A 15,047-nucleotide genomic window follows, 5' to 3' on the forward strand; every position below is an offset into this window, starting at 1 on the left:
TTCTTATTTGAACACTTTCAGTTGCCTCTGAGGTATCTTCCTTCAAGTGTGACAAAACACAACAAACTGTATGTTTGTGTGAGGTTTATGGGAATCCCTCTTCTAAAGTGGAGTGGTTTCTATCTGGACGTCCCATCACTAACTCTACTAACATATTTATCCGTGAGGAGCGTTTGGGCAAAACAAACTTGAAGAGCTATGTCACCCTACTTCAATCCCCCACACTCGACGACATTCTGCAGTGTGTCAGCACCAACACTCTTGGCACTGCCAGTACAAAGTTTCAACTTGTTGCGTCTATTCAGGAGACTACAAGTACGCTCTTTGTTTGAACCAATAGAGAAAATGAACTTCTCTTATGATAATGATGAATGTTATTTTATTACTATTTAAATATTAATACATTTATTATTTATATTATCAGGTGCTAGTGGTCCCTCTGTGATGATTGGGGTTGTTATAGGAGTTTTGATTTGTTTGGCCTTGTTTGTCATTAAACATCTCTGTAGTAGGTAAGCATGACAATGTAGACATCATGAGAAATCTGCCTTACATTCACATTTGATAGGCGTATAAATCTAATGATCATCAAATGTGGATCCTAAGTCTGTTATGTTTTTGATTATGGAAAAACGATTTTCAGAAAAAAAACGTCAGGAGGTTCCTCGATAACAAGAGTAGAAGATGTTACCGGATTTAATCTGACTAACAGGGTGAGTTCCAATAAAAACACATTATATGACAAACTAACACCTGTGCTGATAAATGAACATATAACCCTTTGACACAGACTTATATCATTGAATCTTTGTTTTTTTATCTGTTATGCCACTCCACAGGAGAATGTGCCACCTGTTTATGCAAACAATGGCGCAATGTCACCTTCTGGAGCCACTACGCTGAATTACCCACAATCTCCCTATTATTCCTCCAATGACTTTACAAACGGCAGACCAGAGTCAAGTGAGATCAGTGGCAACTATGGTTTAGCCCGACATTATTAACATGACCCAACAGCAACATTTCAAAAACTGAGAAAGCAGACAGCGGCGCAAGAGAAATGCAAAGAATAACAATTTTGCATGAACGCAGACATTACTACAAAAACGTACCCAGAGTTGTTCACACAGTCAGAGGGAGTTTCCAACCTTCCCCTATTTCTGCCCATATATTTTTATATAAATAAAGAATTACAGAGAAAGCAACATTCATGTAGTTTCACACGCAACTTTTACATTTTAGCAGGAAGTGGGTTTTGATTTTGACATTTTTTCTGTAGTTTAACAGTGCAAGTTTAACAATTCATGTGACTGTGGTAGTGGGGATTCATAATAAATAAGCATACTAAAACTGAATGAAATACAAATAGAATTGAACAATATACAAGCATTGTATTATGTTACATACCTGGCCACATATTTGATATAACTGGATTAAAATGGCTTAATGTTTATTTTTTATACTTGTTTTTGTTATCAATTATTATTTGTCCATTACATTATGTAGACCTATATGACCCTTATTTATTGGCCATTCACACGGTACTTGCCGCACGGAAACTGCGCCTGCCTCAACAAGGCGTCCCCATGGAATTTGCAGGATTTTGGATGCCGCTTACCTTAAAGAAAAATTTGTCTAAAACTAGATCAAAAACCCCTTTGAAAATGAACTGGACCAATGCGACTGCCACATACCATGTGAATGCTCCATTGCGGTACTCACAAAATTGCATTCTGGAACTGTGACGTCTCTTTCCGGTAGAGGGCAACATTGGGACATAACTATTACCTGATCATCAGGTTATTATTTGTGATTCACACAATTGTGTTTATCCACCTGTGTAAAAAACATAAGACTTTGGTTATGACTTCTCATAGAAAATCATCAGAACATTGCTATCATTACATTAAATATTAGTCATGTAAATTGAAGGCACATGTCCCTATGTTAAAAGGTGAAGCTAGAATATATGCACCTGTGTTTGACTGCATTTCTAATGAACCTGTGTTGAGAGTGTAGAGAGTCTGTATTTGAACATAATCTTTGATAAAACATTTTTAGTATTATATTATTTTCCGACATCATAAAATCAGAATATTAATCATTCTGCTGCAAAATGCATTTTCCTAAATGAAAGGATGATCATTTTCATACATTTTACAAGAGTCCTAAATTCACTTGCTAAATTATTTTCTTATAAATCAATTATGTTTTATAAATTACCTACACTTGAACAAATTGATAAATGCCCCCATTTTCCATGAGCTGAACTCAAAGATCTATCTATGTATACAAGAGGACTATTTCTGTCAAATATTGTTCACAAATCTGTCTAAATCTGTGGTAGTGAGCACTTCTCCTTTGCAGAGATGATCCATCCACCTCTCAGGTGTGGCATATCAAGATGCTGATTAGACAGCATGATTTCTGCACAGGTGTGCCTTAGGCTGGAAACCCTATAAAAGGCCATAAAATCTGCGATTGCATTTATAATTTTGTTCAGTGTATGTCCACTCCTATGTTCTCTTTTTGATAAATGCATGTTATCAAAATGTAAATGTCTTTGTTTTAGTGTATTTACCCGTCTGTAAGTTGCAGATTTTTCAAATAAGAATCTTTTAATAAGATACAATTATTAATATTATATATACAGCACATGGTCAGGATTATGTCTCTTGTTTGGTTTTAATTGCGTTTCTTTTTCCTAATATCTCTCTCCATTGTTTAATATTAGTTTCTATTTGCAGTTTTTATCTACTGTAGGTTAAGTAGTTCCTCCTCCGTTAACAATCAGTATCTCTGGGTCTTGTTTTGTTCATTCACTTATACTTCTGTATAGTGCAAAACCCTGTGTTTAATTTGTTCATTTTTGTTTTGTCTCGATTCACTGCGATTGTTCTTGTTTTGGTTAGGGTTGGTGTTTTGTTTATACTACACGCAACCAGTTGACTTTATCAAATGTGAACTGCAATTTTAAAACAATACTAGTGAAGTTGAGACATCCTTTTTTCACACTATTTCACACTGCCAAGAGACCTAGAACAGTATCTGCAAAACAAAAAGGGGAAGTAGCATCACTATGCTTACAGTAAATTACCTTTTATTTTTTCTGTAGTAACATTACACTCCATAAATGAATAATAATCCAAGGTGCTTTGCGATGCCTTTAGAACTTTTAACATCTGAGGGACGTTTCTGATTTACCAAAGGTAAAAAAGAAAGAAAGAGGCGTTTCTTTAAAGAACGGTTGACTGAATGTTTTTTTTTAAAAGCAGAGTTCAATATGCTATGAAAATAAGAGCTTTGATACTGGAGAGACCTACAGTAACCACAACAGAACAAACCACAGCAGAGCCATCAAACCACAGCAGACAGTGTCACAAAAGAAGCACATTTTGACATGAATACAGACATTGCAACACATTAAGCTCTGTCAAAGAAAAATTTACCAGAGTTTTATTGGATTTTATTGCATTGTGTGTGTGTGCCAATTTTACAGTTTTTGCATGAGCATGTTAAAATTAAAATTGTACAAAAAATTATACACTATCAAATCAGGTAGCCTAATCTCAAGTATTAATGAAATGTATTTTGTAATATGTTTTATATTTATAATATTACATTTCCTGTGTGCAGAAAGTAGGCTCATGCAGTCACAGGAAGTGGACTAAAACAGCTCATGTCAGTCAGTATATTGTGTTCACACAGCGAGTTTCACTAACTGTAGTTTCAAAGCATCAGTGGATGCTTTAGAATAGAATCCAAAGATCCACACCTTCATACATTTGAGGTAAGTTAAAATGTATTTTTCTTTACGTTTAAGTAGTTTAAACATACTTTTAAACATGTTAATCATGTTTTGTTGACTTGTTAGTCCTTAACGCATATTTGCCGGTTGGTTTCCCCGAAAGAGTGACCTCATTTTATGGAAGAGATGAAGACATCCCATGAAATCATTTGTATCACATTGTTATTACAAGGTTTGTTCTTAAATTTGTTCATCTTATACATCAACGAAATCAGCTCTGAAAACATGGTAACTCTTTACAATATTCATTATTACGGTTTAACAAAATGAGTTGCTAAACAGCTAAAATATTTCAAATCTATAATTATGCATAATGTATAATCGTTTAGTCAATTCTCTGAAGAATCAGTCACTCTATATGCTGCACTTGAGATTTGCACTTCTGGTTAGACCTAAACTGCATTTCGTAACACTGTACTTGTATATGTGTAATGACAATAAAGTTGAATCTAATCTAATCTAATATACTCATGTGTCACATAGCTGTGTAATAAATTGAATAATGTAAAATAATCTAGCTGGCTGTAATCACAAAATAAAACTCTTTTGAGTGAGAATTTCTGATCACCCTGTGTAACACTTCGTCTGAGAAGGAACGACGAATGCCAACTAATAACATCAACGGGACTAAAACAGGTAAAATCGATAATCCACAGCGATTAGGCATAAAGCGAGTCCACGAGTAGTTCAGAGAACAATATCAAAATACAACAACACTGGACAATCAACATGACAAAACATTGGGTTTGGGATGGGGTTCAGGTGGAGTGTAATGAGGGTGATCAATGATGTCAGAGGGGTGCAGTGCATGATGTGAAATGTAGTCCTGGGGTTAAAAGTCCAGTGATTGAGAACGAGTGTAGCGGGAAGATGGATTGAATAGATTCTGTAGAATCATTGTTAGTTAATTTTATAGTTAAATAATGTTAACAAATATAAATTTATTGTAAAAGTTTGCTGAAAACATATTGTGTGTTAATATGCTCATCTGTTAAAACTGGGAAGTTTAAAAAGTATGAACCTATTGTTTAAATAACAATTGTTGAATAGTTTTGTAATGCTTCTTGTTTGTATTGTAGGTGTTTGGTGTGGAGATTGGAACATCAGTTTGCCAGAGAATATTGAAGCTTTGAATGGATCCTGTGTGACCATAAACTGCAAATTTAATATTAATAGGACATATGACTCTTTTCTAACTCATACTGCTGTAGGAATATGGTATAAAAATAAACATGATGCGTCTGAACATATAGTGTATAACTCCAGTATCAGTAACAACTCAACAACAGGAAAAATAACAGGAACTTTAAAAGACAAGAACTGTACCACCGACTTTTATAACGTTAGATCAAATTACAGTGCAAAATTTTACTTCGGGATTGAAGGAAATGGTCCACTGAAATGGACCTATTCAGATAAATATGTTTCAATACATGTGATTGGTGAGTAATATTTTCCTAGTTATTGTAAAACAGTAAACTGTAGAAAGCTTTAAAAACATTTGAAAATATATGCATTAAGTAGACTGACTAATGAAGAGAAAGCCACAAACAGCTGTGCAACACACCCCTTTAATGCTGTTTACAAAGCATCCCACATGTGATATACAATAAATCAAATTTCAGATTCTCCCTCCAACCCGACGGTAAAGATGTTTATGGGGCAGATGGAGGTTCAGGAGGTGTTAGAGGGGAACGCGGTGAGACTGTGGTGCTCTGCTATCTCTCTCTGCTCCTCTTCTCCACCTACTCTCACATGGAGATCCACTGACACACTCCCCAAAAATGAAAACAACAGACTACAGAAACAACAGAATCAAACTGAGATCGTCTCTGATCTGAACTTCACTGCTTCTCATCTTCAACATGGAGTCACTTTCATCTGCTATATAACCTACCAGCTACAGAACAGGAACACGACAGCACAGAGCAACATCACGTTACGTGTTCTGTGTAAGAGGAAATCAGATTGATCTTGTTTACCATATGACTATAAATTACATAATGATGCTTTCGATTTGTTTTCCTCTCAGATGCTCCTAAAAACACATCAGTATCTGTGTTTCCACCTAACTATGTACTGGAGGGCACTTCAGTAACTTTGACCTGCAGAAGTGATGCAAATCCAGCAGTGCTGAACTACACCTGGTTCAGAGAGAATGGAGGACAGCTGAAGCAGCTACAGACTGGACAGAATCTAACCTTTAATGTGACTGATCGAACACACACGGGTCGCTATTACTGTCGAGCCAAAAACCAACATGGTACACAAAACACATCAGTGTTGCTGGACATTCAGTGTGAGTATTAGCAGTTTAGTTTACTTATTCACTCACATTAACTTCAACTATTTATAGTGTAATCTAAAATACAGGAGAATATTTTAGTGATTCATTTAACAAGATGTCACTCAAAATATTCTTGTATTGGACTTGGACACACGTCTTACTCCACATGTGTCACAAACAAGTGTGAAACCTCAAATCATGCAGTGTTTGAAAGAAAAAACTGTCTTACCCAGAACATAAACATTGAAAAAGACTTAACTTCTGAAAAAAGACCAGTAATTGTTTTTCCAAAACAGAGAGACTTGAGTTTTGGAGTTTACTCCTATTTTGATTTTCCAAGTGGTTTTGTCCATTTACCCATCTCAGATGCTCCTAAAAACACATCAGTATCTGTGTTTCCACCTAACTATGTACTGGAGGGCACTTCAGTAACTTTGACCTGCAGAAGTGATGCAAATCCAGCAGTGCTGAACTACACCTGGTTCAGAGAGAATGGAGGACAGCTGAAGCAGCTACAGACTGGACAGAATCTAACCTTTAATGTGACTGATCGAACACACACGGGTCGCTATTACTGTCGAGCCAAAAACCAACATGGTACACAAAACACATCAGTGTTGCTGGACATTCAGTGTGAGTATTAGCAGTTTAGTTTACTTATTCACTCACATTAACTTCAACTATTTATAGTGTAATCTAAAATACAGGAGAATATTTTAGTGATTCATTTAACAAGATGTCACTCAAAATATTCTTGTATTGGACTTGGACACACGTCTTACATCACATGTGTCACAAACAAGTGTGAAACCTCAAATCATGCAGTGTTTGAAAGAAAAAACTGTCTTACCCAGAACATAAACATTGAAAAAGACTTAACGTCTGAAAAATGACCAGTAATTGTATTTCCAAAACAGAGAGACTTGAGTTTTGGAGTTTACTCCTCTTTTGATTTTCCAAGTGGTTTTGTCCATTTACCCATCTCAGATGCTCCTAAAAACACATCAGTATCTGTGTTTCCACCTAACTATGTACTGGAGGGCACTTCAGTAACTTTGACCTGCAGAAGTGATGCAAATCCAGCAGTGCTGAACTACACCTGGTTCAGAGAGAATAGAGGACAGCTGGAGCAGCTACAGACTGGACAGAATCTAACCTTTAATGTGACTGATCAAACACACACGGGTCGCTATTACTGTCGAGCGGGAAATCAACATGGTACACAAAACACATCAGTGTTGCTGGACACTCAGTGTGAGTATTAGCAGTTTAGTTTACTTATTCACTCACATTAACTTCAACTATTTATAGTGTAATCTAAAAGACAAGAGAATATTTTAGTGATTAATTTAACAAGATGTCACTCAAAATATTCTTGTTCCGGACTTGGACACACGTCTTACACCACATGTCACAAACAAGTGTGAAACCTCAAATCATGCAGTGCTTGAAAGAAAAAACTGTCTTACCATTTTTTTAAAAGACTTAACGTCTGAAAAAAGACCAGTAATTGTATTTCCAAAACAGAGAGACTTGAGTTTTGGACTTTACTTCTCTTTTGATTTTCCAAGTGGTTTTGTCCAATTACCCATCTCAGATGCTCCTAAAAACACATCAGTATCTGTGTTTCCACATAACTATGTACTGGAGGGCACTTCAGTAACTTTGACCTGCAGAAGTGATGCAAATCCAGCAGTGCTGAACTACACCTGGTTCAGAGAGAATAGAGGACAGCTCGAGCAGCTACAGACTGGACAGAATCTAACCTTTAATGTGACTGATCGGACACACACGGGTCGCTATTACTGTCGAGCCAGAAACCAACATGGTACACAAAACACATCAGTGTTGCTGGACATTCATTGTGAGTACAAACAATTTAATTTGTTTTTTTCCCTGCATGCAAGGTGGCATTAGAAATAGGCAAATGCATTTTTGCTGGTGCTCTCAATGCATTAAGAGTATTTATTTTTCAATGTTCAAAGTTGACTATTATTTATTTATGAAACACTGTTGTTTCCATTCACTAATCTAATGTACTACTACCAGTTACAGTACATCGCAGGAACAGAAATTGGTTGTATGGAGTTTTATAATCTTTATATTTCAGTGGCATCAATTATTTTCTCCTGTGAAACACATGCACTTCAATTTTATTTTCTGTCTTTCAGATGCACCCAACATCTCTCTCTCCTCCTCCTCCTCCTGTAACAGTGCAGATGTAATGGTGTATTTGTGTGAGGTTCATGGGAATCCTTCTCCTAAATTGGAGTGGCATCTACCCGGACGTCCTGTTACTAACTCTACAAACACATTCATCAGTGTGGAAAAATTGAGCAGCACACACATGAGGAGCATCATCACTCTACATACAACACTCACAGACACTCTAGAGTGTGTTTGTACCAACAAGTATGGGAACACCAGTAATCGGATTGATCTGGTTTGTTCTCAGATGACACGTGAGTATCAACAAATTCCACAACAACTGAACTAATTTACACTTATTTATTTTTTAAAAGAGAATTACCCACATTGGTAAACTATTTAGAATAAACGCTGCAATATGTCATGAAAGAAAGGCATTGTAATGTTTAATTTCACTGGGACTTTAAGTTAATTGTGAAAACAGAAGCCAATGTTCCCAAAATCCATTTGCATTGGATTAGAATGAGTAGATGTGTGAATAATTTGAAAGAACAGCACATGCTTGACTGATTAACTTGTGCAATATTTTCTTAAACATCTTCAGGTTTCAACTTTTCCTTTGTGCTAATTCAAGTTGCTGTTGGTGTTTTAATGATAGTGATCCTGTGTGCCATTATATGTATCTGTAAACGGTAAGTCAGACAGAAGCATAAAAAACATTTAATATTAAACAGATATTCTTCAATATTACGAGACTAATAATAAGTAATGTATGTTAGTTCAGAAAAAGCTGTGGCATTGTTTGTCTGCAGATAACACCTTGTTTGGTTTTTTATGTATTGGAAGTACATTTAAACAATTTATAGTGTAATTGTAATTGTGTAACTGTCGAAGTGAACGAATAAGTATTACAAATGCAAGAACTTTATAACTGATATATCTTAGAAATCATTTTGTAAGTGAGAAAAGTTTAACACAAACACACTTTTTTTTAGAAGAGGAGGAGCGTTTCAGAAAAGAAAACCCCACCAGAACAGACCAGAAGGAACTACAAGAGCCATTTCGACTAATGTGAGTTACAAGAGGCACCAAAAACAAACTCTCAAATGCAAGACAGTCACTTACTAAACAAATTGTTAACCATATATAATCAATGAATAGAAATGTATGCTACACGTTTTTACTATTGATCAAAACTTATCAATTTGCTTTACAGGAGAATAAGGGAGAGTCTGTTTATGTCAACAGAGACGTTCTGTCATCTGCTGGAGCGGATGCACCAAATCAGGACGAATCTCTCCATTATGCCTCCATCACCTTCACAAAACACAAAACAGAGCCAGCAGAGAGCACTCTTATCCCTTCACTTGATACCGAATACGCTGTTGTCAAACAGTCTTCTGCAAAAAATGCCAAAGTGTTCTGCAGTCGTGAGTGCAGATGTGGTTACTAAACAAATAAAGTCAAAGAACTCTGATGAAGCTGATGAACTTGCAGACATATATTCACAAGTTAAACGTTAAAACCAATGGAGTACTGGAGACTTAAGTATTCTTTCACAAGAAAAACTATCATACTGCAAGTAACAATTTGTATATGTGTGGGCAGCAAAAGTACATTTTCTGCAGACCATAGCACTCATTGCGTGGGTTAAAACAAAAAAACTTGTTTTTAGCAACACCTAGAAAACCCTAGTTATCATCACAGAACCCACTGTAACAAACCTTCAGGATAAGCAAATACTGTAAAGTTTTTAGGCCAACGTAAATGTAAAGCTTCCTTGTATTCTACATATTCCACACACATTAAACATCAAGTACTTTGATTCTTTAGGATATGTTTGACTTGTGTTTTACAGTTACTGTAATATCTGTAAATAGCAGCCTATAAATTTGTTTGACTATTCATTTTTGACATGTTTATAATGTAATTCACATCCGTCTGTTTAGATTGTCAGCAATGTTTCAGTATGATAATGAATTTATTTAAACTTTTTAACATTATTTAACATGTATTCAATATTTTAACATTTTTTGTAATGTGATAAATGTATAAATTAAAGCTTCATGCATTGCTTTGACCACCTGATTTTGTCAAAACATTTATTATATGAGCTACTGTATACGTTTTCTACTTGCAAATATTTGTTCAGGTTAAATGCTTAAATGTAGATGCTGATCGATTGATTGGTGCGTTTCATAGGCAACAGCGCCCTCTTGTGGAGCTTTTAAGTTTTGCCAAATGTGAAGACCTTGTAAATTGTACAATTTATTTAAATGATTAAATAGGCAAGTGGTGTGTGCTACAAAAATGTCATTGTTTGACTCCCGAGAAACCCACATATACAGCATTTAAAGAAATGTGCTAAATGTTAGCTGACATCATTTGGTTAACTTAATTAGGGGGATGAGGGTCTTAAACCATTCATGGTGTAAATTCTAGGGGAGACTGTTGACTTCCCATATTATATATAAAATGTAATCTGCAGTAAACCATGCAATCTGCAGTGCTTCATGCTCTTTGTATGCCAATAAAAATAACGCTTTGTGATTGGATGAGTGAGGCAGCTGGAGATTACAAAGACAGTTGCCAGGCGATCACATCCTATGTTAGACATGCATGGCAGTAACACACACACACACATGCTGAAGGTGGGAAGTTGCTAATTACTTGAAGAAACTGGTATATGCAGACTGCAAAGGCAGCCCTCAGTACTGAGGCAGCTCATCATCTATGTGGGGAAGGTAATAACAGGTTAATCCGTGCGTGTATTTGCTTATGATGTGGAGTGCTGGAAATGGCAAAGGTTGAGCTGAGTTATAGGGATCCATTTTAATTTGTGCGGTACCAGATTGAGATGTGCATTTTGTACACACAATCATACTCATAAACATACCGTACAGTGCATTACCTATTGTATATAACCCATGACCTTGTCGTTGTTGGTTCCACGCTCTGCCAGTCGGGGACCAGGGAGGATACTACAATACAAACCAGATGAAGGGGAAACAACAATTCAACAGGAGAAATTGCAAAGAAAGAAACATCTATCAATCCTTGCAGACTATTAGCATACAACACGTTTTGGTAGGAATTCGGCACCATGCACCTGCACAGTGCAACCTGGCGGTGTTATGCGATCCAAAATTTTGAGATTATATCATAATCCAAGTATAATAATGATCTAATCTATTACTGCAAGTGCCAAAGATGTATGTATTAGTGAATGAATACAGATTTTATAAAGATAATAAGATACTAGTTACAAAAGTATATGTTTAAAATAAATAAATATTAAATAAATGTCAAAACCAAGTTCATAAAAATGTTTCTGAAAATGTTTACAAATACTAAACCACCAACACAAACGAAGATTTGAGCGGAAATAAAGTTCGATTACGTATACTGCGTTGCATGGCGTCCAAACGATGCCCTACACGCTTCTTTTCCCCTTTTCACACACTTCAATCTTATTTTTTATAAAACTATCAAGTCTCGCCATAAAATAACATGTTGTGGTCATGTGTATAGAAACATTAGCCTGTTATCGGAAGGACGCGATGTCATTCGTGTTGTGGCTGACAACGTGTGCTGGCAAACAGTTTAAATGTCTTGCCACCTGAGGTAATTCTTCTATGCGACCCGTAAAAAAAGCGACTTTTCCTCAGTTCTCCTTGTTAAGATTCATTAAATGTTAAGCGGTAACCGATTACTGATTTACTTTAAACATAAAATAATGACATACCACTCACGTCAACAAGTTCACCTCGCAATGTCATTCCAGGACAACACGACAACAGCGCCGCGCAGTGGTTACGCGCGCATTCACGGGCGCGGGTGTTGGGTTTGGCCGCTGAGAGCGGGTGGCTCGCGCTGACAGGTCCGCGAAAGGGACGGAGAGGAGTGACAGCCGCTCTCGGACCTCTGGCCGGACTACACTAACATCTCCTGGAGGGAGTTGCCGCCTATTCGCGCCACGGCTTTCTTTAACCGATCTCCTCCGGTGCCTGGAACCGCTGACAGGTAGGGCTTTTGTGGAATTCACTGCTTGTGTTTGAAAGGTGCGCGATGCGAAATAATGGGAGCCACCTACTTGGGCACAGATTGTAAACCTCAAAAAAGGGTACGGAATGCTTGTATTATTTTTTATCTTTAACTCTGCGTTTTAAATCAAGTGAATTTAACGTTATTGTCTCATTTCTTATCTCAACTGTTGCCGAATCAGTGATGCTTATCTTAGGCATGACATGAGGAACCTTCATCCGGCACTACAATTAAAACAAGATGCAGGGCAGTGCCTTTCGGAAGTGTAAATGTCATTCGGTTGGTTATTTCTGGACACGAGTGTTTTTCCTGTCAGAAATCGTCGCTAAATTGCGTTGTGACTGATGACAAAGTGTCGGCGGTTGTGTGCACGCGGAAAGGATGCTGAGGGATGCAACAAAACACGCGCTGAACAAGATGCTCCAAAAGAACAAGCGAAGAGGGTTTGGTCACGTCGGTTGTCAGATAAGATAGAAGTATAGCCGATACAGGTGCACAAAACACCTCTCTAGCCATATATGCACACAAGTCACTGATACTAAATCACAGTTATAGGATTCTGTGCCTAAATTATCAATATTGTTAGAATATCACTTACAATGTGTGCATTTTGTATAGAAAAAAAACATATTGTAATTAGAATTATTTAATCATTTTAATTTGGTAATGTGAAGTTAATTCTGTAACGTCAAGATTTTAGATTAAATGCATAATGTATCGGTAATGTATAAGAGTCTGTTTTTATATGATGTCTACTGTTGGGCGTAATTTCTCTCCACAATTTTGCAGCACAAGTAAATTATCCTGGTGTGACGTGTTCATTTTTCATATCCCATTCATAAAACGGCATAATAATTAGAAGTTAATATGTTTTAAATAGTTTTAGATTAAATATAGTAACGTTGCAAGATTCCTTTCCTTGCTTTACAAAGTCAAACACTGTGAAGTGTTTCGAAATGTGACCCTACCCTCCACGCGTGTGGCACACAGTGTTGGCAGCTATCAAATATCCCTGGGCATTATAATGTATGATCCGTGTCATCCCATCTGTAGTTCGCAGGGATGGAATGGATTACAAGTAAGGAGCTTATTTTTTGACAGATATCATACATGCAGTGAATGTTGCTGAATTACACGCATTTGCACTAATTGCTGCTGCGCATTTCCTGATAGTCTCCTGAATTTCACGGCCATCAATGTTGCTCCACATGATTATGTTGTCCTGCATATGAACATTTGTTCACACACATACAGTATTTGGACCAAATCCAGTTCTTCTGATCCAGCCTTTACCCAAAATGGTTCTTAAAAAGCTTCCTATACAGCTCACATTAATTGACTAGAGTTGAATGGCACATTGGAGAAGCTATATTCTGTATTCTGGCTTTGCCAAACGGAACCATGTACAGACAGATGAATCAGTTCTCTGGGCGGATGGAGAGTTAATGAGATTTTCTCACACTTGTCACCACATGGTTTCTAATTTGAACTGGTGGCCACTTTCAGTAGCGGTGCAGTGGACCCTGAAGGACTTCGCTGTTCTCCTCTTTTCCATTCACAGTTCATCCCTCAATCTCCACAAGCATTTCTCCTCCTACCTCCATCTGCAGATGCCCTGCCTCCCGTTTCTCATTTTGGCTTGCATCTAAAAGGTAAAATGGCCAATGCTGTTTTGTTTTTAGTGTCTTAGGACAGTCGTATGGCTACATAACCTTGATAGTTTGGGTACCTTTTGAGACTGATATTGTAAGAAATTATACATTTTGGATTTATGAAATCCCTGCTTTTCAAACTGCCCTTTGTCGATGACTGTTCTTTGTCATTTAAATGAAATTGAATGGTTATAAGAGCTGTTTCATGAAGAAAATAAAAGTTGCACGCTTTTTGTCATCTCGTGATGCATAATGTTTATCAAAGTCTAACAAAAGCTTCTGCTGGAAGTATCAACAAAACAATTTTTGCATCTGTGTCCTTATTATACTCAACTGTAGTCTAGTTTAAATCACTTTCACTTTGTATTTCTTTTCAGTATTTAGAAAAATATGCTACTTAGGAAACAGCAGGAGGCAAACAATGCCACAGATAATGGTAAGGCACTAAGGCGTTTGAGAAACGATGATTTTCAGTGGTTGCTGGGGTGAAGGGGGTGCAAGTGTCTTTGCTGAGAAAGAGAGATACAAAATCAGATACTGGGGATGTAGAAAACAAGAGAGAGATGTGAGAAAGAGGGAGATGATTTGTCACTTAGATCATTTAAAGGCAGCACATTCTGACACTGATGGCTTGTGAAGCGCCTCTCAGATGCCTGTGAATTAGGTTGTCATGACAAATAGGCGTTTCTTTCTTGCACTTGTCTTTGACTGAGGCCAACACTGACTCTGAGTGGGTGAAATAGACGAAATAATACCTAGGCTATAGTGTGCAATCTTCATCTATTTGTACAATTGCAGGATTTAGGATCATTCGATTTTTACTCATCTATAGGAAATAAATGCATATTTTACCCCAAAATAAAAATTCTGTCTTCATTTATTAACTTTCATGTTGTTAACAATATCTGTATATCGCTGCTGACCTTCTAAAATCTCATATCTCGTGATGTTTGGCCATAAATCAGTATTATAAGTAGTAGTCACCCTTTATGTTCGTCACTGGGTTTTGCAAACAGTGCTTGTCAGCTTGGACAACACAGTATGCAATCATTTCAAAAGTGCAATGTTTTTTTTTCATTTCCTGAAGCGAATTCGGACATAATAGGTT

General features: G+C 36.8%; 2 protein-coding genes across 3 annotated transcripts in view; one reads left to right on the plus strand and one right to left on the minus strand.

The window, feature by feature from the left end:
• The window catches only part of ints13 (integrator complex subunit 13), a gene marked incomplete at its 3' end in the record, with an annotated part of 27,003 nt that extends 24,569 nt beyond the window's left edge, over positions 1–2,434 (minus strand). Inside the window, exons 1-3 of one of the 2 annotated variants that reach the window (XM_079454706.1) lie at positions 2,228–2,368; positions 1,976–2,002; positions 1,723–1,836 (exon numbers count right to left, since the gene is read on the minus strand). Of the gene's footprint in view, positions 1–1,722; positions 1,837–1,975; positions 2,003–2,227 lie in introns of both variants that reach the window. The other variant, XM_079454705.1, reaches the window with a different exon arrangement.
• Positions 1–7,903, plus strand: part of LOC306892972 (sialoadhesin-like) — a 23,617-nt gene extending 15,714 nt beyond the window's left edge. Inside the window, exons 19-24 of the mRNA XM_079454395.1 lie at positions 4,859–5,250; positions 5,434–5,760; positions 5,841–6,107; positions 6,462–6,728; positions 7,083–7,349; positions 7,667–7,903. Of these exons, the coding sequence (XP_079310521.1) occupies positions 4,859–5,250; positions 5,434–5,760; positions 5,841–6,107; positions 6,462–6,728; positions 7,083–7,349; positions 7,667–7,758 (1,612 nt within the window). The 3' untranslated portion in view covers positions 7,759–7,903. The remainder of the gene's footprint in view (positions 1–4,858; positions 5,251–5,433; positions 5,761–5,840; positions 6,108–6,461; positions 6,729–7,082; positions 7,350–7,666) is intronic.
• Positions 7,904–15,047: the final 7,144 nt, after the last annotated feature.

The sequence above is a fragment of the Barbatula barbatula genome (assembly GCF_947034865.1).
Source record: "Barbatula barbatula genome assembly, chromosome: 4".
Classification (NCBI taxonomy): Eukaryota; Metazoa; Chordata; class Actinopteri; order Cypriniformes; family Nemacheilidae; genus Barbatula; species Barbatula barbatula.